The sequence below is a fragment of the Tachyglossus aculeatus genome, chromosome 4 (genome assembly GCF_015852505.1).
Source record: "Tachyglossus aculeatus isolate mTacAcu1 chromosome 4, mTacAcu1.pri, whole genome shotgun sequence".
NCBI lineage: Eukaryota > Metazoa > Chordata > Mammalia > Monotremata > Tachyglossidae > Tachyglossus > Tachyglossus aculeatus.
In genome coordinates, this window is record NC_052069.1 from 89151980 (window position 1) to 89177042 (window position 25063).

Here is a 25063-nt window from a genome sequence, read left to right on the forward strand (position 1 = left end):
TCCCGCCTCCCCTTCGCCGGGGCGGGGCGCTGCAGTGCGCTGCAGTGAGGTGCAGTGCGGTGCAGTGCAGGGCCGTGCAATGCCGTGCAGTGTCGCGCGGGGGCAGTGCAGTGCGGGACCGATCCGTGCAGTGCGATGCAGTGCCAGTCCCGGGCAAGGCGGCCTCCTCACGGGGAGGCGGGGCCCCCTCCTTCTATCACTCTTTATTTATTTATATTACTCTATTTATTTATTGACTATTACTCTATTTATTATTTATTTTATTGGTACATATTTATTCCATTTATTACTATTGACTATTATTGAGTATTTATTGACTATTACTCTATTTATTATTTATTTTATTGGTACATATTCATTCCATTTTGTTAATAGGTTTGGTTTTGTCCTCTCCCTCCCCCTTCCAGGCTGTGAGCCCAGGAGCAGTGGGAAGAGCCCGGGCTTTGGAGTCGGAGGTCATGGGTTCGAATCCCGGCTCCGCCACCTGTCGGCTGTGTGACCTTGGGCAGGTCACTTCGCTTCTCTGAGCCTCAGTTCCCTCATCTGGAAAATGGGGATGATGACTGGGAGCCCCACGTGGGACAGCCTGATCGCCTTGTAACCTCCCCAGCGCTTAGGGCAGTGCTTTGCACAGAGTAAGCGCTTAACAAGTGCCATTATTATTATTAGGGACCTTCTCTAGATGTTGCCCACTTGTCCTTCCCAAGCGCTTAGTACAGTGCTCTGCACACAGCGGGCGCCCAATACATACGATTGAATGAATGGGGGCCGGGCCGTCTCTATCTGTTGCCCACTTGTCCTTCCCAAGCGCTTAGTACAGTGCTCTGCACACAGCGGGCGCTCAATATATACGATTGGATGAATGAATGAATGAATGAATCAATCAATCAATCAATCGTATTTATTGAGCGCTTACTATGTGCAGAGCACTGTACTAAGCGCTTGGGAAGTACAAATTGGCAACATATAGAGACGGGCCCTACCCAACAGTGGGCTCACAGTCTAAAAGGGGGAGACAGAGAACAGAACCAAACATACCAACAAAATAAAATAAATAGGATAGAAATGTACAAGTAAGATAAATAAATAAATAAATGAATGGAGTAATAAATATGTACAAACATATATACATATATACAGGTGCTGTGGGGAAGGGAAGGAGGTAAGATGGGGGGGATGGAGAGGGGGACGAGGGGGAGAGGAAGGAAGGGGCTCAGTCTGGGAAGGCCTCCTGGAGGAGGTGAGCTCTCAGCAGGGCCTTGAAGGGAGGAAGAGAGCGAGCTTGGCGGATGGGCAGAGGGAGGGCATTCCAGGCCCAGGGGATGACGTGGGCCGGGGGTCGATGGCGGGACAGGCGAGAGCGAGGTACAGTGAGGAGATCAGCGGTGGAGGAGCGGAGGGTGCGGGCTGGGCTGGAGAAGGAGAGAAGGGAGGTGAGGTAGGAGGGGGCGAGGTGATGGACAGCCTTGAAGCCCAGGGAATAAATATATAATAAAAATAATGATAATGATAGCATTTTTATTAAGCGCTTACTGTGTGCAAAGCACTGTTCTAAGCTGCTGGGGAGTTTACAAGATGATCAGGTTGTCCCGCGGGGAGTTCACAGTCTTAATCCCTCTTCTAGACTGTGAGCCCACCGTCGGGTAGGGACTGTCTCTCTATGTTGCCAACTTGTACTTCCCAAGCGCTTAGTCCAGTGCTCTGCACACAGTAAGCGCTCAATAAATACGATTGATTGATTGATTGATTGATTGATTGATTGATTGCCCACTTGGACTTTCCAAGCGCTTACTCCAGCGCTCTGCACACAGTAAGCGCTCAATACATGCGATTGGATGAATGAATGGGGGCGGAGCCTCCTCAGGGGAAGGGGGCGTGGTCTCCACAGGGGGAGGGGGCGCGGGACCGTCTCCATGTGTTGCCGACTTGGAGTTCCCAAGCGCTTAGTACAGTGCTCTGCACACAGTAAGCGCTCCATAAATACGATTGGATGAATGAATGAATGAATGAAGGCGGAGGGGCGGGGCCTCATCAGGGAAGAGGGCGGGGCATCCTCTGAGAATGGGGCGTGGCCACCTCAGGGAAGGGGGCGGGGCCTCACCATGGGGCGGGGCCTACTCAGGGGAAGGGGCGGGGCTTCCTCGGGGAAGGGGGCGTGGCCTTCTCAGGGAAGGGCCTCGTCTGGGGAGGGGCGTGGCCTCTTCACGAGAAGGGGGCGTGGCCTCTTCACGAGAGGGGCGTGGCCTCTCCAGGGGAGGAGGTGTCGTCTCTTCAGGGAAGGGGGCGTGGCCTCCTCAGGGGAGGGGGCGGGGACTCCTCAGAGGCAGGGGGCGGGGCCTCTGCATGGGGAAGGGGGCGTGGTCTCCCCAGAGGGAGAGGCGGTGCCTCTTCATGGGGGAAGGGGTGGGGTCACCTCAGGGAAGGGGCAAGGCCTCCTCAGGAGAAGGGGCGGGGCCTCCTCGGGGAAGGGGGCGTGGTTTTCTTACGGAAGGGGCGTGGTCTTCTCGGGGAAGGGGCGGGGCCTCCTCAGGGGAAGGGGACGGTGCCTGACCGTGAGCCCACTGTTGGGTAGGGACTGTCTCTGTATGTTGCCAATTTGTACTTCCCAAGCGCTTAGTACAGTGCTCCGCACACAGTAAGTGCTCAATAAATACGATCGATGATGCCTGTTCATGGAAAGGGGGCGTGGTCTCCTCAGGGAAGGGGCGGGGCCTCCTCAGGGGGAGGGGTCGGTGTCTGTTCGTGGAGAGGGGGCGTGGCCTTATCTGGGAAGGGGCGTGGTCTTATCAGGGACGGGGCGGGACCTCCTCTGGGAAGGGGCGTGGTCTTTTCAGGGAAGGGGCGGGGCCTCCTCAGGGGAAGGGGACGGTGTCTGTTCATGAAAGGGGGGCGTGGTCTCCTCAGGGAAGGGGGCGGGGGCTCCTCAGGGGAAGGGGACGGTGCCTGCTCATGGAGAAGGGGGCGCGGTCTTCTCAGGGAAGGGGGCGTGGCCTCCTCAGGGAAGGGGGCGTGGTCTTATCAGAGAAGGGGCGGCTTCCTCTGGGAAGGGGGCGTGGTCTCCTCAGGGAAGGGGGCGGGGCCTCCTCAAGGGGAGGGGGTGACGCCTCTTCACGGAGAAGGGGGCGTGGTCTCCATGGAGATGGGGCGTGGCCTCATCAGGGAAGGGGCGGGGCCTCTTCAGGGGAGGGGTAGGGTCACCTCAGGGGGAGGGGCGGGGTCTCCTCAGGGGAAGGAGGAGGGGCCTCCTCAGGAGGAGGAGGAGGATAATAATGGCACAGTGCTTTGCACATAGTAAGCGCTTAACAAATGCCATCATTATTATTATTATTATTCTCTGCGCCTCAGTGACCTCATCTGTAAAATGGGGATTGACCGAGAGCCCCCTGTGGGGCAACCTTTCATTCATTCATTCATTCAATCGTATTTATTGAGCGCTTACTGTGTGCAGAGCACTGGACTAAGCGCTTGGGAAGTCCAAGTTGGCAACAGATAGAGACGGTCCCTACCCAACAGCGGGCTCACAGTTTAGAAGGGGGAGACGACAACAAAACATATTAACAAAATAGAATACATATGTACAAATAAAATAGAGTAATAAATCCATACAAACATATATACATATATACAGGTGCTGTGGGGAGGGGAAGGAGGTAAGGCGGGGGGGATGGAGAGGGGGAGCCTGATCACCTTGTAACCTCCCCAGCGCTTAAAACAGTGCTTTGCACATAGTAAGCGCTTAATAAATCAATCAATCAATCGTATTTATTGAGCGCTTACTATGTGCAGAGCACTGTACTAAGCGCTTGGGAAGTACAAATTGGCATCACATAGAGACAGTCCCTACCCAACAGTGGGCTCACAGTCTAAAAGTCTAAAAGTCTAAAAGTCTAATAAATGCCATTGCTATTATTATTATTATTATGTGCACCTGAAAAGTTGGACCCTGGCACAGCACTGGGAAGCAGCATGGCCTAATAGTTAGAGCACAGGCTTGGGAATCTGAGAGACCTGGGTTCTAAAGACAACTCCACCACTTGTCTGCTGTGTGACCTTGGGCAAATCACTTCACTGGGCCTCAGTTACCTCATCAATCAATCAATCAATCGTATTTATTGAGCGCTTACTATGTGCAGAGCACTGTACTAAGCGCTTGGGAAGTACAAATTGGCATCACATAGAGACAGTCCCTACCCAACAGTGGGCTCACAGTCTAAAAGGGGGAGACAGAGAACTGAACCAAACATACCAACAAAATAAAATAAGTAGGATAGAAATGTACAAGTAAAATAAATAAAAATAAATAAATAAATAGAGTAATAAATATGTACAACCATATATACATATATACAGGTGCTGTGGGGAAGGGAAGGAGGTAAGACGGGGGGATGGAGAGGGGGACGAGGGGGAGAGGAAAGAAGGGGCTCAGTCTGGGAAGGCCTCCTGGAGGAGGTGAGCTCTCAGCAGGGCCTTGAAGGGAGGAAGAGAGCGAGCTTGGCGGATGGGCAGAGGGAGGGCATTCCAGGCCCGGGGGATGATGTGGGCCGGGGGTCGATGGCGGGACAGGCGAGAGCGAGGTACAGTGAGGAGATTAGTGGTGGAGGAGCGGAGGGTGCGGGCTGGGCAGTAGAAGGAGAGAAGGGAGGTGAGGTAGGAGGGCGCGAGGTTATGGACAGCCTTGAAGCCCAGGGTGAGGAGTTTCTGCCTGATGCGCAGATTGATTGGTAGCCACTGGAGATTTCTGAGGAGGGGAGTAACATGCCCAGAGCGCTTCTGGACAAAGACAATCCGGGCAGCAGCGTGAAGTATGGATTGAAGTGGGGAGAGACACGAGGATGGGAGATCAGAGAGAAGGCTAGTGCAGTAGTCCAGACGGGATAGGATGAGAGCTTGAATTAGCAGGGTAGCGGTTTGGATGGAGAGGAAAGACCTCATCTGGAAAACGGGGATGGAGACTGCGAGCCCCACGTGAGACGGGGACCGTGTCCAACCCAATTTGCTCGTACCCACCCCAGCGCTACGTACCGTGCCAGGCACAGAGTAAGCACGTAACGAATACCGGAATTATTATTAGCTGCATAGCATAGTGGATAGAGCACGGGCACGGGTGTCATGAGGTCATGGGTTCGAATCCGACTCTGCCACTTGTCAGCTCTTTTGACTTTGGGCAAGTCACCTAGCTTCTCTGGGCCTCAGTTACCTCATCTCTATATGTTGCCAACTTGTACTTCCCAAGCGCTTAGTACAGTGCTCTGCACACAGTAAGCGCTCAATAAAGACGATTGATGATGATGATGATCTGTAAAATGGGGATTGAGACTTGTGAGCCCCACATGGGACAGGGACTGTGTCCAACCCAATTTGCTTGTATCCACTCCAGCACTTAATACTGTGCCTGGCACATAGTAGGAGCTTAACAAATACCAATATTATTATTATTATTAAGTGAGGCCACCCGTCCTCATTTCTAACAGCAAATGGGGCTGCTTCCCTCATTTATTTTAGTGTCACTTACCTCCCCCCACCATGTTATTGTTATTATAACAATAATTATTGTTATATTTGTCAAGTACTTACTACATGTCAAACACTGTTCTAAGCACTAGGGTACACACAAGTTAATCAAGAAGGATGGTCTCCGTCACACAGGCGGCTCACAGTTGAAGCGGGAGGGAGAACAGGCATTGAATCAGCGTGGGCTTTGGACTCAGAGGTCATGGGTTCAAATCCTGGCACCGCCAATTATCAGCTGTGGGCAAGTCACAACTTCTCTGTGCCTCAGTTCCCTCATCTGTCAAATGGGGGTGAAGACTGTGAGCCCCCCCCCCCGTGGGACAACCTGATCACCTTGTAACCTCCCCAGCGCTTAGAACGGTGCTTTGCACTCAGTAAGTGCTCAATAAATACGATTGAATGAATGAATGAATGCCATCCTTATTATATAATCCCCATTTTACAGGTGAAAAAACTGAGGCCTAGAAAAGTGAAGTGACTTGCCCCAGGTCAGACAGCAGACAACTGAAAGAAACAGGATTAGGACCCAGATCCTCTGACCATCAGGTCTGTGCTCTTGGCACTAGGCCTCGCTGATCCTGTGACCCCCTTGAAGGCACTGCTCACCTTTTCTAATCCTACTGTATTCCCTCCAAGCATGGTTGACTGATTGGATCAGGCCAGATAAAGGCAACTCAGTTTTTCAGGATCCGTGCCGGTGTCGAGGTGACCCACTTCATCTCATAAATTCTGAACCGGGAGATGCACGGGACATCACACTTTGAGCGAAACACACTGTGCAACGTGAAACACGAAGCTGCTCGGTTACCTTACCTGTAAAATGGGGATTAAGACTGTTGAGTCCCACGTGGGACAACCTGATCACCTTGTATCCCCCCCAGCGCTTAGGACAGTGCTCTGCACACAGTAAGCACTCAATCATCATCATCATCAATCATCAATCGTATTTATTGATGAGCCCAACAGTGGGCTCACAGTCTAAAAGGGGGAGACAGAGAACAAAACCAAACATACTAACAAAATAAAATAAATAGAATAAATACGATTGATTGATTGATTGCTTTGCACATAGTAAGCACTTAACAAATGCCATCATTATTATTATTATTATTACTACAGGTGGCATGATGCAAAAACGTACCCAAGTTTAGCTGCTCCTACTGTGCTGTGCTGGGGAATCAATCATATTTATTGAGCACTTACTGTGTGCAGAGCACTGTACTAAGCGCTTGGGAAGTCCAAGTTGGCAACATATAGAGACAGTCCCTACCCAACAGTGGGCTCACAGTCTAAAAGAAGGGGAAGTGGGGGAGCCCTGAATCCCACCATTTCCTCCAGAGTCACTGCCTCCTCATCCCCTATTACTCTATTTATTTATTTATTTTACTTGTACCTATCTATTCTATTTATTTTATTTTGTGAGTATTTTCGGTTTTGTTCTCTGTCTCCCCCTTTTAGACTGTGAGCCCACTGTTGGGTAGGGACTGTCTCTATATGTTGCCAACTTGGACTTCCCACGCGCTTAGTACAGTGCTCTGCACATAGTAAGCGCTCAATAAATACGATTGATGATGATGATGATCCCCCCTCCCAGATCCTTCTGAACTCTACTATCACATTGGAGCCGCAGAACGTGGCCTTAAAAATCCAGAGCCACAAATATCTGGTCCTGACGGTACCAGTCAGAGATGAGGCCGGCCGAAAACTAGGATGCCCAGTATTAAACCTGATAACTGACCATAGCAGCTGACCTTGGTTGGTTTAAAGTCAGGAAATCTTGGGATAGAGCCAGGCTGGCTCTCGCTATTAGGACTTGAGTTATTCTAACAAAAAGTGACATTGTGATTTTTTGAGAGAGGGAGGAAATGTTGAATTGCAGCTTTTTTCCCCTGGTTTTGAATCCATAGTTGGCCATTCTCACTTAATCTGTTGGGAGCGGACCACAGTAAGCACTTAATAATTTACTGTGAGCCCGCTGTTGGATAGGGACTGTATGTGTTGCCGACTTGTACTTCCCAAGCGCTCTGCACACAGTAAGCGCTCAATAAATACGATTGATTGATTAAAAAAGAAGCAGGCCATTTGGGCTACCAGACTGTGAGCCCACTGTTGGGTAGGGACCGTCTCTATGTGTTGCCAATTTGTACTTCCCAAGCGCTTAGTACAGCGCTCTGCACACAGTAAGCGCTCAATAAATACGATTGACTGATTTCGGAGAAGCAGCGTGACTCAGTGGAAAGAGCCCGGGCTTGGGAGTCAGAGGTCATGGGTTCTAATCCTGCCTCCGCCGGCTGCCATGGAGGAGGAAGGAGGTGAGGACCCGTGGGGGGAGGGGGGTGGACGAGCTGCTTTACTGCTCAGCGCTTAGAACAGTGCTTAGCACGTAGTAAGCGCTTAACATATGTATATATGTTTGTTATATGTATATATGTATATATATATGTATATATGTTTGTACTTCCCAAGCGCTTAGTACAGTGCTCTGCACACAGTAAGCACTCAATAAATACGATTGATTGTCAGCTGTGTGACTTTGGGCAAGTCACTTCACTTCTCTGGGCCTCAGTTCCTTCATCTGTAAAATGGGGATTAAGACTGTGAGCCCCAAGTGGGACAACCTGATCACCCCTGTATCCCCCCCAGTGCTTAGAACAGTGCTTTGCACATAGTAAGCGCTTAACAAATACCATTATTTGTACCATCACCACAATTTTCTTGGGTACTTGAAGGGATTTAGGGGGAATGGGGACAACAAGGAGTTAGAGGCAGAGTGCGGTGCAAGTAAGAAAGTTAGCTTTGGAGAAGCGAAGCGCGGAACTTGGGAATCGTGAAGAATTGAGATAAAGGTGGGCAAGCCATTACCACACCCTTTCTCCAAGGAAAGGGAATATCGAGCTGGACGGACAATTGTTCCGCAATCCCATTTCATGTACAAGTGAAACTGTAATCTCATTATGGGCTGGGATTGTGTCTGTCGTATTGTTATATTGTACTCTCCCAGGCGCTTGGTATACAGTGTTCTGCCTAAAATAAGCGCTCAATAAATCGATTTGATTGATTTTCTTGGGGAAAAAAAGTCAGTGGTGTTTATGGAGCACTTACTGTGGGCAGAGCACTGTACTAAGCACTTGGGAGAGTACAATATAGACAATTCATGTCCACAAGGAGTTTACAGACTAGAGGGGAAGACAGAATTAAAATTAATTACCAATGGATCATCATCATCAATCGTATTTATTGAGCGCTTACTGTGTGCAGAGCACTGTACTAAGCGCTTGGGAAGTACAAGTTGGCAACATACAGAGAGAGTCGGATACGTACATAAGTGCTGTGAGGAGAACATCAAAGTGCTTCAGACCCAAAGGAGAGCTAATACAGGGAAGTAAGAGCTTAGTCAGTCAGTCGTTAGTATTTATGGAGTGCTTACTGTGTGCGGAGCACTGTGGGGGAGTACAATATAACAATAAACAGATACAGTCGCTGCCCACAAGGAGCTTAGAGGCTAGAGGGGGAGACACGTTAATATAAATATAAATTAAATAAATTACAGGTATGTACATATCTCCTCAAAAATCTCCAGTGGCTACCAATCAATCTGCACATCAGGCAAAAACTCCTCACCCTGGGCTTCAAGGCTGTCGAGCACCTCGCCCCCTCCTACCTCACCTCCCTTCTCTCCTTCTCCAGCCCAGCCCGCACCCTCCGCTCCTCTGCCGCTGATCTCCTCACTGTGCCTCGCTCTCGCCTGTCCCGCCATCGACCCCCGGCCCACGTCCTCCCCCGGGCCCGGAATGCCCTCCCTCTGCCCATCCGCCAAGCTAGCTCTCTTCCTCCCTTCAAGGCCCTACTGAGAGCTCACCTCCTCCAAGAGGTCTTCCCAGACTGAGCCCCCTCCTTCCTCTTCCCCTCATCCCTCTCTCTACCCCCCCGCAGTGTTACCTCCTTCCCTTCTCCACAGCAGCTGTATATATGTTTGTACATATTTATTACTCTATGTATTTATTTTACTTGTACATATCTATTCTATTTATTTTATTTTGTTAATATGTTTGGTTTTGTTGTCTGTCTCCCCCTTCTAGACTGTGAGCCCACTGTTGGGTAGGGACCGTCTCTATATGTTGCCAACTTGTACTTCCCAAGCGCTTAGTGCAGTGCTCTGCACACAGTAAGTGCTCAATAAATACAACTGATTGATTGATTGATTGATATCTCTTCCCCTCTCAGGACCGCACCTGGAGAGTTTCCAGTAATCTCCCAGTCAAGCAGAGGCAGAACTGTACCATTCCCAGCTTGGGCAGTGGCTAGCAGTGTTTTCCCCCTCCTCAAGAAACTGCAGTCGTTGCCCATCCACCTCGGCATCCATCGGCTTTAAAAAATTCCTCACCATCTCCTTGCCCTCTCTTAGCTCACCTTGCTGCTCTCCTCCTCCACCCCAGAGTGCACACTTCACTCCTCTTTTCACTGGACCGCCGAGCCCTCACCCACATCCCGTCTCTGGGCTTGGAATGCCCTCCGTCCTCAAATCTGACAATTACATTCTCCTGCTTCAAAGCCTTATTGAGGGCACATCTCCTCCAAGAGGCCTTTACTTAAGTCCCCCTTTCTTCCTCTCCCACTCCCTTTTGCATCTGACTTGCTCCCTTTGTTCATCCCCGCTCAATCAATCGTATTTATTGAGCGCTTACTGTGTGCAGAGCACTGTACTAAGCGCTTGGGAAGTCCAAGTTGGCAACATATAGAGACGGTCCCTACCCAAAAGTGGGCTCACAGTCTAGAAGACTCCCGGCCCCACGGCAGTTATGTACATATCTATTATTTATTTTACTTGTACATATCTATTCTATTTATTTTATTTTGTTAGTATGTTTGGTTTTGTCTCCCCCTTTTAGACTGTGAGCCCGCTGTTGGGTAGGGACTGTCTCTGTATGTTGCCAATTTGTACTTCCCAAGCGCTTAGTACAGTGCTCTGCACACAGTAAGCGCTCAATAAATATGATTGATGATGATGATGTCTCCCAACCGTTGTATTGGATTCTCCCCAGCACTTAGCACAGTGCTCTGAACACGGTAAGTGCTCAATAACACTGATGCAGTAAATTTCTCTCATCATGACGTTCATTTATACGTGAACTCTAAAAGAAATAAATACTCATTCTCTACTTGGCTTAGCTACGTGATGGAAATATGTCATCTCCTCCCCTGCAGTTCCCCCTAACTCTCTGGATTTTTCCCAAACTGCTACCTCCCCTCCCTAACCCTCTTTTCTTTCATTCATTCAATCGTATTTATTGAGCACTTACTGTGTGCAGAGCACTGTACTAAGCGCTTGGGAAGTACAAGGCGGCAACATATAGAGACGGTCCCTACCCGCCAACGGGCTCACAGTCTAGAAGGGGAAGATTTTTTTTCCTCCTCCCACCTCAGTCATCCTTCACCTGTCATCCATTTTCTACTATCCCCCGACTTGTACCTTCCCTGCCTTATTTTTTCAACTATCCTATTTTTCCCGTAATTCTAATAATAATGACACTTACTACAAGCGGGTACAAGGACCATACCAAGGTAATCAGGTCAGCCAGCCCCTATCCCACACGGGGCTCAAAGAAGCAGTAAGCTCACTGTGGGCAGGGAATGTGCTTGCTTTTTGTTACATTGTACTCTCCCAAACACTCAGCACAGTGCTCTGCAGACAGTGAGTGCTCAATACAATTGAACGAAGGTACATAATTTAATTCCCATTTTACAGATGAGGAAACCGGCACAGAGTAGTTAAATGACTTACCCAAGGTCACACAGCAGATGTGGCAGATCCAGGATTAGAACCCAGATCCTCTGATTCCCAGACCTGTGCTCTTTCCACTAGGCCACGTTGCTCCTCTACTTTAGCTTATGCCCCCAATAATAATAGTGATGGCATTTGTTAAGCACTTACCATGTGCCAAGCACTGTTCTAAGCGTTTACTTGTCTATTCCCTCTCGTCCATCCACCTCCACAAATTCCTTTCCATCAGCTGTGAGGCATTCAATCACCTCGGCCTCTCCTACCTTAGCTCCCTGATTTAGAGAAGCAGCGTGGCTCAGTGGAAAGAGCCCGGGCTTTGGAGTCAGAGGTCATGGGTTCAAATCCCTTCTCCGCCAATTGTCAGCTGTGTGACTTTGGGCAAGTCACTTGACTTCTCTGTGCCTCAGTTGCCTCATCTGTAAAATGGGGATTAAAACTGTGAGCCCCCTGTGGGACAACCTGATCACCTTGTAACCTCCCCAGCGCTTAGAACAGTGTTTTGCACATAGTAAGCACTTAATAAATACCATTATTATTATTATTATTCACTACTCTGGGCCTCAGTTCCCTCACCTGGAAAATGGGGCTGAAGACTGTGAGCTCCCCCCGTGGGACAACCTGATCACCTTGTAACCTCTCCAGCGCTTAGAACAGTGCTTTGCACATAGTAAGCGCTCAATAAATGCCATTGCTATTATTATTACTCTTTTCATTGTCCTTTTCCTCGTCAACCCCATCCTTATTTCTTTGGCTGATAATGCCTCATTCTCTTTCACCTCTTTGCTTCCTCACGTGCCTTTTTTTGTGGGGGGAGAGGTGTGTTTGTGTTGTGTGTGTGTTTTGTGTGTTTTCTCTCTCTCTACTGTCTACTTGTCGGCTGTCTACTTGTTCCTGTATAGCAGCTGCAGAGGAAACAAGAAAAATGGGGTAGAGGATATAGTAAGGAAGAATGAGTGCACAGGCCTGTGTGGGTCATGGCTGGTGGATTCCGCTGGGCTCCTGGGTATGATCCCTCTCCTTCTTCCAGCGCTTAGAACAGTGCTTCGCACGTAGTAAGCGCTTAACAAATGCCATCACTATTATTATTCTTGCACTAGATGGTCTCCTCAGTAGAACCCTGCTCGGTAAATACGACTGAATGAATGAATGCCGTCTCCGGGCCTTTGTAGCCAGTGTAACTGGCTTATTCTTTTACCTACTTCGGACAGACAGTTACAGCTTTGAAAAGTTCTGCATTTCTCAATGACGGTTCCAGAGACCAAAGCCAGTGAACTGCAGGAGCGGACCCGACATATGGGAACCTGAATACCACGAGATTTGTTTCCTCCTTCCGCTTATTAACCTATCAATCGCAGAAATGAAAAAAAAAAATCAAAACCAACATTGAGATTAGTCAGGAGTTTTTTTATTATCAAATGTAACAATTCTACAAAAAATACATCGTTATCAGTACACATAGCTTTTGTGTTAATGAAACCTGCCTTCTAAAGACTTTCAAAGTTCTGGGCAGGTGGTGTGAATGTTAAGGCATTTTTTTTTTCTCAAGTATAAGGAATGCTCTTTTCTGACTAAGTGCCAGGACTCAATTTTCCTCTACAGAGGGATCTTCCTCTTCCTTCCTACTGCAGTTTTAAGGTTCAGTTCTGGCCAGATGAAGAGGGGAAACTGTTTTGACTGTCTAGTCGAATCATTAATGATCAAAAACAATGCAAGGTAAATAAACAAAAATAGCAGCCACTAGGCATCTGCATCAATCTACCTGACAGACATTTGCATCAAAGCGTAAGACAGAGGAGTAACTTAATGAGATATGTGCAATTAGTTTAATCAAACCTGGTTTCCTCTTTGGAGTTAGATGATGCAGCCAAACTACTTTCTAAGAGATTTACAGTGTTTCAAATATTGCACTTCTGTAGCATAAACACAGCTAAACACACTTAGTGCTAAAGAACATCGACACTATCTTAACTGTTCATATACTGCATCAGTGTTTGCTTCTCCTGTCCACCTAGTACACTGATCAGAGCCCTATGTTTTAGCAAGTTATAACTGTCAATTAAGCTGTCAAACAGAAAAGACATAAATGCTTATGGCTATTTCGGTATGCACAAACATTTGAGTTACAATTTATTGCTATCCAGCACATAATGTTCATTCCCTCCCTCCCCACCCGCCCCCAACAAGATAACGCCACTTGCAACATTAAAAATTACAGAATATTTCTTCCAAGTCCAAAACAGGCAATAAGGTTAAAGGCACAAAATACAAAATTGTCACATCTGAACTCACAATAGTCAATTACCGTTCCAAGTGGGGGAAGTACTGTAGTGACTTCCTTTTTGGTCTTTCGGGTGTTTTGGCCATTAGCTCAGTAATTCACAAAGGAGTTTTGCTTACAGAAAAGTTGCACTTTCAGTTCAGTTGCGTTTCTTAAAGATCACTGTTTACCCTCAGACTTAAAAAAAAAACAACCTCGCAGGGTTTAGATATTAAGGGAATGTCAGACTGGGAAGGTTTGAAGCCCCAGTGTTGTGACTCTGCAGCTTTAAATAATTTCAAACCTTTAAACGGGGGGTAGAACTGACGAATAAACGGAAGGTGGGGAACCTGAGAAGAGGGGGAAAAGGATAAGAACATTAAACGAAAAGCCTCTTCTTCAGTGCCGATGTCAGGTGTTTTTTTTTTTTCTCCCCCCCATTACTGAACTAAAGAGTTCCGGACAGGAAACACGGAGATGCTGGAATGACGATAAGCGTAATATACATCTTTGGCTGAAAGGGAACAGGCACATCTGATGTTAAATTCACATTTTAAAGTGCCAGCTTGCGAGCAGCAAGGAGCCGAGAGAACTGCGTGCTGCCTAAAGAGGCCATAAAAGCTAGAGGATTTGGCTTGATCAGCAAATTGCTCCACCAAAATGTACGGCGCCTACTCCCTGCCAATCGTGTTGCTCAGAATACTGCCACCTGAGTGTAGACAAAACTCGCCCTCAAGTTGCCGGGAGTTCTCTGATGGCTGAGGGGACCGGGCTCACCGTAAGTCTCTCAAAAACTGTAAGGAGACACAGGGAAAAGATAAATAAATCTATCTTGGTTTTGCAATGGAGTGGCAACACACATGCGATGCTCTAGTAAAAAGGAGTCCTTGGACCTCGCGTAGAGGAGGCCTCAAAACCAAGACGATACAGTGGACTTTGGAGCTCAGACTGTAAACATGTAACCAACAAAGCGAATCAATACAGCTTTCTTCATGGCTTTGGAATGAGATAGACAGGCACAGAAGGCAACTAATAATTCAACAGTAGACCTCCAAGTGGGATCTTTTAAGACTACTTTTAAAATCATTTCTCTATAAATATTTAAGTACAAAAATCCGTTTCATTCAGGGAGGGTTTAGAGTCGACTACAAACCATAAAAAATAGAATGCAAAATAAAAGCTCTGACTACATAACAGCTCATGCTTAACGAACTTCAAAGTAAAGACACAAAATGACAGGAGGTAGAGGGAATGTCCCTTTATCTCTAGACCTGTTTTGCCATCTTCTGAATCTTAAACAGCAAGTATGTTCCATCGATTAAAGCCTCTCAGCTCCGTAACTAGGGGTAATAGCTATTTAAACCTTCTGGAGATCTGCCTGTTCAAACACAGATTTAAGAAATCCAGATTGGTTTTGAATATGCAACCGTGCACAGTAAAAGCATAATGGTTTGTAAACAGGCGCACATCTTAATAAAATTCTCCACGCGGGCAACTTTCTAGTCACCTCTGAATGCCTTAGTTCTAAAGAAAACCACTGGCATATTGGCATGCTGCGATGACCTACAAAAGTAGTAGCCCAAAGAAATACAAGTCAGTTTATGAGTAAGAAACTTGAGATTCCTTAAATCTTCCCAAGGCTTCGATTCCGATAGATACACCATTTTCCCATTCCTGTCTCAGAAAATACCTTACAAAAGTTACGCCAAATAACTCTTACTTACAGGGCAAGCAATAGCCATGATTCTTGGGCTCAGCAGCCCGAGTGAAAGGTGACAGCCAGTTTTCCTTTCAGAAACGACCCCCTTAATGCTTCTCCATCTTTGAAAGGTAAACTGATCCTGGCTTCCAGAGAATAGAGTAGTTTACACTGGAAGATGTTTCAGAGTTTTCAATGATACACACCGTGTCGGTTCATTAAATCGGAGATATTTGGGATGCCAGGGGATTGCTTTGAGTTTTGGTAAGACCATTTTAGCCACGTGTCCCGCTGTTCTAAACCGATATTTTTATCACATCAATTCGCTAGGCACTTTTTAATTCAGGAGACATTATGATCCATCAACTATGGCATTTTTTTTTTTATTTCTGCCAGACAGAGGTGAGGCAATAGGATATTTTGTTAAGCAGAGGCTCTTGGCTTTTAATCATCTAAAACATCCACTCTCCAAAATCATATTTTAAAAATAGGGCACTTCATATTCATGCTGTATTTTTGTTGGTTTGTCTTCTCAAAAATGAATACTTCCTCCTGTATGTCTCTAACTTAGAAAGAATGAGTACTTTGTGTTCTCCGTTAGGACTGCTTCATGCCAGCCTTGAAAAACAAAAATTTGCTTAAAGTTAAATCAGAATTTGCCTAAACCTTTTCATCTTAGAGAATTTCTCTCTGCCTTAGCAACAGATAGTAATTTTTCCTTTTTCTACTTTGCCCCACCAGTGCTTAGAAGACACAAGAGCTACTTAGCAATACCAAGTAAACCTGTAACGCAGGATTATGGTCAATTCAATTCTTACACAAAAATATGATTGTCCCATTCACTGACCATGAATATTGCCTGTGATTTGTGAGTCCCTTGCATCCCCAAACTGAGTTGTCCACGAACATTAAATTAGCACAAAAGTCTATCAGCTTTGCAGTCATTGGAACTGAATCCTCAAAGCAACTATAGCAGTGATAGAGTATGTGAAGTTTCACAAATCTACCCTTATCCTACAGATGAGGAGTTTGAGGGCTATTGAATCCTCTGTCTGTTATCTGAAAGGCATTTTATGAGAAGATTTTGTAAGATCATTCCTCTCAAATGAGTCTAGAAATGGAACCCAGATATATGGATCATCACGAAGATGGGGACCAATTCTGGATATCAACAAAAATCTGAATAGGTGACCTAACATATTTTCAAGGTGCCAAAAACTCAGCCCCTTGAAGTTCGTTGGAGGTATTTACGACACGTCCCTATGGATATCGTTTAGCCCATCCAGACTGGATAAGAAGAGCACATAGATAAGTGCCTTTTCAAGAGTAAGCCACAGAAGTTAGGAATTTCCTGCAAAACCCATTAAGAAATTGTCAGACATACAACATTACAAGGAGAGAAAACGGTGATCCTTTACATGCTTATTTTGTGGAGAGACGCAGTCTCTTTGCTTATGTAAGATCTCTCAACAATATCTACACTTACAAAAATTCAAGCCCAGTCAGAATCTATCAAGAAGTACAATCTGTATTTCCCAGAGGGAATTTTTTTTAAGATTGCTGGGAAAAGAAAGAGAATTCCAACCCAAAAGTGTAAGAAAATTTTTCTATAAAGTATCAAATGCACAAAGCCCTAAAACAGAAGACCTCCTGAGCAAATTGGATTGACAGAAGTTTTGCTATTCGGAAATGTTCATTTTAAAGATGTACCAGGTTAAGCAGATCATTGCCTTTTTTAAAAAAATCAAGTTGCTCAGTGCGGCATCTCAGAGAGAAGTTCAGTGATCGGTTCCTATGCCTCAAGGGAAGGCTCAGTGGTTCCAAAGTAGGTTGGAGAAGAAGTGTGGGTATATATGTGGTATCAGCCTGAGAAAGGGAAGGAAAGGAGGGTGCTCTTTTCAGTCCCCCCAATCAAGGAAATGCAAGTAATGACGATTTTCTGGGTGGGGGGTGGGGGAGAGGGGGGTGATTTTTCTCCTGTACAGCTTCATCGATTGGGAGATGAACAGCAGAATTTCCATTTAGCCGGCTGTAGTTGTTCATAAACATCAGAGAGTCGGGAGACATCTGCATAAAGCACACAACAGACTTGAGAACATTACACACAATCTTCTGCTCTCTCATTTGACTGACTTAACAATATTGCACTGCTTCTTAAACACGACACACAGAAACTCACTGCATCCTCCAGGGGTGACCACTACAGCTTAACGGAAGATTCATTTCATGCACCGTAACAGTATAGCTGTGTTCCAAGAAGCCCTTGAAATCCACACTTATTACCAAGTTAGTTCTTTGATGGGAGTAAATGAAGGAAGATGTGATGATAAAAACAAAAACCTCTGATTTTTTCCTCCCCTCAGTGACTTTAGGCTTAAGTTTCAGCAGACAAGATTACTCTAGCAGAGAGTTTTAACAATTTTTTTTCCTGGTTTCTTACAATATTAAACTTTAAGCTTAGGGGCAGGGATTACATTTTATACTTCTTTCCCAAAAAGATCTGGGCCCAAAAGACATTTCATCTAGGCTGTTGGCCTACTGACGACATTAGCGTTGCTACAATTCTAGATATTAGTATCCATTTCACTTCCTTCAAGTGAACGGGTGACAGTGGAAGCAAGACTTGAGTAGACACAGAGGCCACACAGGTTGCTGGAGAGGTGGTTACAGGATTTGTTGGGTGTCTCTAAGAAAAGGGTGCTTTCTTTACACAATAATGTGCAACTCCAACCTTCAGAAGCTGCCAACTCTTTTTTTTTTTTTGAGACTACAAGTCTGAGAAGACCTTACCAACCGAAAAAAGTTTCACCTGCTTTTCCCATAGTCACCAGTATTTTAGCAGAGAGACAATTGACGGCAGCAAGATCAGTAGCCCAAAGAGTGGGGTATGGTGTCACACAGTGGGCCCTATTTCTAATTAAAATCATGAGGCCTCCCTGATTTTGTCTGAACTGGTTTCCTCCATCTTAAAACCAATGCTAATTTTCATTGCCGTTTCATACTCGGAGTAAATATGTATTCTTTCAGATGAAAGCAAGCCAAATCAGTATTTTAGTCAGAGCTAGAAATTTAAAAGGTTCAGGGAAAAGTATCTATGCCCACATCAGGAATTTGCACTTAATATTCTGCCTTGACTACTGCATCAACCTCCTTGCTGATCTCTCTACTTCTCCCTTGTCTACTCTGTGGCCTGCATTTTCCTTAAAGACAAAACGGAACAAAAAAACCCCAGAAAATCATCTCCTCACTCCTCTTTAAACTCCAATTATTTCCCATCCATCTTCACAAACAGAAACCCCTTCTAAGGTACTTTCAGCTCTCCCCACCCTTTAACACTAACCTACTCCCTGTAGCTCAATCTTGTCTACTTCGCCACAGGCTCCTTACCCACATCTTCCCTCTGACCTGGAATTCGTCCCCCCTTCATAAAACATACCACTGCTCTCCTCATCTTCAGGTTTACTTTAAAAAAATGAAATAAAAAAATAACCTCTTCAGGAATCTTTCCCTGACTAAGCTCTTATTTCTCCTACTCACCTTCCCTTCTGCAGCACCTATGCCCTTAGGTCTGTACCCTTTAACCCTTGATATTCACCCCAGTCCCACACCATTTACGTACATCTCCTTATATTTGGCCATCTTCCCCTATCTGTAATTTACATTAATGTTTGTCTCTGCCTCTAGACTGTAAGCTCCGTGTAGGCAGGGGTCTCGTCAACCACATTTATCATACTGTACTCTCCTAAACACTTAATATAGTATGCTATGAGAAGTGCTAAATAAATTCAATTCACTGATTCAAGTTCAGTTTTAAGGCTGGATTACACCTCTGCCTCAAAACCAATTTTCCCTTCCCACATACTTGCTAACCCTTTAGACTCAAGTTGCCTTCCAGTTGGCTCTCTCCCAGACGACACCAAACACTACGACATTCCCTTCAGACCCAGGGTAACTTTTGTTCATTCATTAATTCAATCATATTTATTGAGTGCTGTGTGCAGAGCACTGTACTAAGCGCTTGGGAAGTACAAATTGGCAACATATAGAGATGGTACCTACCCAACAACAGGCTCACAGTCTAGAAGGGGGAGACAGACAACAAAACAAAACATGTGGACAGGGGTCAAGTCATCAGAATAAATAGAAATAAAGCTAGATGCACATCATTAACAAAATAAATAGAATAGTAAATATGTGCAAGCTAGCTTATAGCTTGTAGCCACCACCTTTTGTTCCAAAAGCTAATGGAATAGACTAATGGAAACTCATATCGACCAGTGGTATTTATTGAGCATACAACACTGTACTGAGCTCTTAGAAGAGGACAACAAAAGATGCATTACCTGCCCTAAAGGAGTTTACATGTGCAGTCTCTCAGCGATTAACCAGGAAGATCTCAATAAAAAAGTAAGCTTTGGGGCACAACCATGTGGACGGTGCCGAACAGAATACAAGATCCCCATTTAGAGAGACTCACATTAGGAGACTGCCAATCACAGTCCTTCATGAACACTTATTTTTGGCTAAGCATTTTGGTAATAACACTGTAAAAAAATTAGGGAATCCCCTGACAATATACTACCTGGGTAGAATGTGATGTGATGTTAAAATCCAGGGTATTTATTGACTGCTTATTTTGTGCAGGGCACTGTACTAAGTGCTTGGAAGAAACGGTGGGTTGGGGGAGAAGGGTGGGTGTGTAAGTGTATTTGTGTTTTGAGGGCCGTCAAGCTTATGTACTACATTGGGAGTTTTCCTTAATGCACAATTTGCCAAAAATAGAGCCCTCGTGCTACAACAGAACAGTGCAGTTACTGGTATTTTTAAAAAATTGTATTTAAAAAGGCCTGGGAATCCCTGGATTACTGAATTGACCATTGGTTACTTTCCTCATCTCAAGCAATTAGGACTGAATGGAAACATTTTCTGTTCAACTAGGAAAATTCATTCATTCAATCGTATTTATTGACTGCTTCCTGTGTGCGGAACACTGGACTAAGCACCTGGGAAGTACAAGTCGGCAACATATAGAGACGGTCCCAACCCAACAATGGGGAAGACAGTCTAGAAGGGTGAAGCAGGCAACAAAACATGTGGATGGGTGTCAAATCGTCAGATCAAATAGAATTCAAGCTAAATGCACACCATTAACAAAATAAAAAGAATAGTAAATACGCACAAGTAAAATAGAGTAATAAATCTGTACAAACAGATATACAGAGCGGCTCAGTGGAAAGAGCCCGGGCTTTGGAGTCAGAGGTCATGGATTCAAATCCTGGCTTCGCCAATTGTCAGCTGTGTGACTTTGGGCAAGTCACTTAACTTCTCTGTGCCTCAGTTACCTCATCTGTTAAATGGGATTAAGACTGTGAGCCCCACTCGGGACAACCTGATCACTTTGTAACCTCTCCAGCGCTTAGAACAGTGCTTTGCACATAGTAAGTGCTTAATAAATGCTATTATTATTATTATATACAGGTGCTGTGGGGAGGGGAAGGAGGTAGAGCGGGGGGGATGGGGAGGAGGAGAAGAAAAAGGGGGCTCAGTCACAATGTCCACTCGAGATCATCATCATCATCAATCGTATTTATTGAGCGCTTACTGTGTGCAGAGCACTGTACTAAGCGCTTGGGAAGTACAAGTTGGCAACATATAGAGACAGTCCCTACCCAACAGTGGGCTCACAGTCTAAAAGAATCCAAGACATTTCTCAGCTCATTAGTGACAAATATGAATGTCTGCTCCCCCTCCAGACTGTAAGCTTATTGTGGGCAGGGAGCGGCTCTGCCAATTCTGTCACGCTGTACTCTCCCAAGCGCTCAGTACAGTGCTGGGCACACAGCGAGCGCTCACTAAATACCACTGAGAGATCGAAATCAACCAGCTGCCCTTGTCTTCCAAGCGCGTGGGTTTTCGCAAGCCCACACAGTCTCCCAAGTTCCAACCTGCCAGCACTGCCGACCTTAGTTTCGGAGAATTGGGTGTGCCCTGAGCTAGCCCAACAGCTGAACCGTCAAGTCTGGGTGTGGTGGGTCTGTATATATGTATATATGTTTGTCCGTATTTATTACTCTATTTATTTTACTTGTACATATCTATTCTATTTATTTTATTTTGTTAGTATGTTTTGTTTCGTTCTCTGTCTCCCCCTTCTAGACTGTGAGCCCCCAGTTGGGTAGGGACCGTCTCTATGTGTTGCCAATTTGTACTTCCCAAGTGCATAGTACAGTGCTCTGCACACAATAAGCGCTCAATAAATACGATTGATTGATTAGTGCTGGCCGCCACACATCCCTTTACCTCGTCATCTGGCAACCATGACAAGTACCAACCCCTTACAGCCTTACAGCGTTCGAGCACTTAGTTCAGTGTCGACAGATCCCAGATGGATTTCCACCCCCTTAGTGGCTCAGTAGTCATATTGAGCACTTAACCGTGTACAGAACACTGTACTGAGCGTCTGGGAGAGTACAATGCAACAATAAACAGACGCATTCTCTGCCCACAACAAGCTTACAGTCTAGTGGGCAAGACAGACTTCATCCACCACTCTGCCGATTCCCCACCCTCTCTCTGCTCCTTCCCTCTCGTCGTTTAATCAATCAATCGTATTTATTGAGCGCTTACTGTGTACAGAGCACTGTACTAAGCGCTTGGGAAGTACAAGTTGGCAACATATAGAGACAGTCCCTACCCAACAGTGGGCTCACAGTCTAAAAGGGAGAGGCCGGGAAAATTCTGGCAAGCGGGGAGGAGGGCACATTAGAGCCCACGATTAGTGGCTCGGGAAGAGGTAGGATGATGTGCATAGCTTGGCACGGGCACAGCTGCAGGGAACCTGAAGAACTGGGAAAGACGAGGTCACTCCTGAGGTGTGGCTGAAAATGGGCACCATACTCCCTACCTCTATCATCATCCTTCTGAGCCCCAGGGAACAGTGTCACGAAGAAAGACTTTTTTTTAATGGTATTTACTAAGCGCTTACTACGTGCCAGGCATTGTACTAAGCACCGGGATAGATGCAAGATAACCAGGGTAATTCCGGTCCCACATAGGGCTCATGGTCTTAATCCCCATGTTGCAAACGAGGTAACTGGGGCAGAGGGAAGTGAAGTGACTTGCCCAAGGTCACACAGAAGCTGGGATTAGAACCCAGGTCCTCTGACTCCGAGGCCCACAGTCTTTCCCATTAGGCCACGCTGCTCCGCTTCTCGTCCTAGGTTCAGTACAGCCTGCAGCAGGCCCCGAAGTCAGCCTCAAAACTGAAATGCCTTCCTCATCCCAAGCTGTATTGGACACACCAGAGAAGAGAACATTGCAATAAGATGCTAGTGCAGAAGTGTAATAATAATTAATAATAATAATAATGATGGTATTTGTTATGCGCTTACTCTGTGCCAAGCACTATTCTAAGTACTGGGGTAGATACAAGGTAATCAGGCTGTCCCACGTGGGGCTCACAGTCTTAACCCCATTTTACAGGTGAGGTAACTGAGGCACAGAGAAGTGAAGTGACTTGCTCAAGGTCACATAGCAGCAAAGTGACGGAGCCGAAATTAGAACCCTCGTCCTCTGATTCCCAAGCCCTTGCCACTAGGCAATGCTTCTGTATTGTACTCTCCTAAGCTCTGCACAAAGCAAGTACTCTTTGATGCTCATTCAAACTATTAATCCAGCTATTTCTCTTTTCAGAAATGGCATCAACCTTGGTACAAATAAACTGATACCCTCTCCAAAAGCTGCCGCCTTTGCAAAAAATCACAAATTCGCTAAACTCAAGTTAGGCAGGATCTCATAGGCTCCCAGGCCTGGTGTATGGTCTTAAAGGGGGAAACCTACTCAAGTAATCTGAAATGTAGGAAACCCCCTGGAACAGCTGGTGTGAGAAAAAGAGTCGGGGGGGATCTTAGGTCAGAACTTCTGAATTGTGCTTGCACTTCCCCATGACCCACTTCCCCAAGCTCCTGTACAGGGAAAACAGACAGCCTGGGCCTCCAGGGCATCACTTTGAGGAGACCACCGTCACCTAGCCATGCAGTCACTCCCTACAATAACCGAGCCACGTTGGAGAAGTTCCAAGCCACGCCACTTCCTCCGTAAATCACTGAATTTCATTGTGTCATTTCTCTACCTGTCTTATTCACAGATGGCATGTGGATTAACAGTTAGAAAACCAGAAAAGCACCTGAAGGAGCCTTCCAAGACCATTTTCTCTTCCAAGTTTAGACACAGTTCACAATGGGTGATTTATCACCCATTTCTTTTCTATCCAAAGACTTCTTAAACAATACCCACGCCTGCAAGACGGCAGCGAACAAAAGAAAATACCAAATCGTTTGGGAGAGATCCAAGAGGACAGGGCATACAGTAGGCTCCCAGGGGGAGTCACATTTTCCATCCTGGCAACCTATATAGCAGCATGGATCTCTGGAGTGAACTCTCCTATCAGAAAGCATCACTGTCAATGCCGAAGAAGCCTTCCCGCCTGCCTCAATGGGTTGTCACACCACTTGCTGACCCTTGGTCTAGGGTTCTAAGTATCCAAACCACCAGAGGAAAAAAAAAAGTTACTATCAAAATATAAAACAACAAAAATCCACCCTCGATTATATCTTTCATGTGTGGCTGTAATCTCCATTCCTTCCTTACACTGCTCTGTGAAGCTCTCCGAACCAAAGATATGAGCATTTGATCTGCCTCACTTCCATGACTCTTCAGTACTTGAATTCCGACGCCACATCTTCCAGTGAAAGAGATGACCACACATCAAAGCCTTACCTTCTCTTCTGAGGATGATCTAACTGCTGGGGCCCTTAAATACAAACCCAATCTTTGGGCAGGGTCCTGGCTTGATCACTTGTGTGTACAAGTCCATCTTCTGCTGCATACTAGAACGTAAGTTAAAACAGATGCAATCAGAAGGGCACTAAATCCACTGCTGTCGTTCGTGTTCCGAACACCTCTGTTCCCCTACCGTTCCAACTGTCTCACCATGAACCAAGGCATCGAGACCCCAGGTCACAGGGAGGAATGTCCTGAAGTGATTCATATCTCCTACTATTTAGTCCTAGGTCAATAGGGCAGCTGCTTGCTACAGTGAGTAAAAATAATCCAACCTCCTCTTGGAAACCACGTCCATTAGGCTCTGGAAGTCTTGTCTGACACAGAATCACTCCAGAAGTGCTACCCAAACAAGGCTAACGCAGCATCGCTAGCAATTCTGAAGGCAAGAGTCAGTACCAAATAATGCCTTGGGTCTATAAACAGGAAAGAAAAAAAAAACTTGCTGTTTGGCTGCAAAAGTGGCTCAAAAGATTGTGTAGGTTCATCATATTCAAAGCCTACCTGTGCATAAAACAAGATCACCTCAAACTAAGAAAGAAATGAGATGTAATAAACTATTAAAGGGAACTTGATAACAGCCCATTTGAATAGAAGGACAAGTCATACAGGCTTACAAATGAATTTTAGTGGCAAAATAATTCAATGATGGATTTCCAACAGGTTTGTAGCTATGAACTAATTTTTCTGAATATTCTCTCATATTCTTTCACCTCCATTTTCAAATGGGCAAGGAACTGAGGCAGGTTTTTGCACTCAAGAGCATAGGAGTGGGATGGAAAAAAAAAAGTAAATCCAAGAGACCCTGAGCTCTGATCCTCCAAATTCTTCCTCCCATAAGTCAATGGTATGCAAGCGCTTACTCTGTGCAGAGCAGTGTATTAAAAAACCGATCATTAAGCTCCTCCAGACTTACTTGAAATGACTATCTTTAAGCTAACAAAAAGTGGATATGCACCTATAATCAAAACAA

General features: G+C 45.8%; 1 protein-coding gene across 5 annotated transcripts in view; it reads right to left on the reverse strand.

Annotated features, from left to right (window-relative positions):
- Nucleotides 1–12676: 12676 nt before the first annotated feature.
- The window catches only part of ESRP1 (epithelial splicing regulatory protein 1), a 94035-nt gene continuing 81648 nt past the window's right edge, over nucleotides 12677–25063 (reverse strand). For 3 of the 5 annotated variants that reach the window (XM_038744763.1, XM_038744764.1, XM_038744762.1), the window contains 2 exons: nucleotides 24028–24137; nucleotides 12677–17316 (listed from right to left, as the gene is read on the reverse strand). In XM_038744763.1, the coding sequence (XP_038600691.1) occupies nucleotides 24063–24137 (75 nt within the window). In that variant the 3' untranslated portion in view covers nucleotides 12677–17316; nucleotides 24028–24062. The remainder of the gene's footprint in view (nucleotides 17317–24027; nucleotides 24138–25063) is intronic. The other 2 variants (XM_038744767.1, XM_038744765.1) reach the window with 2 other exon arrangements.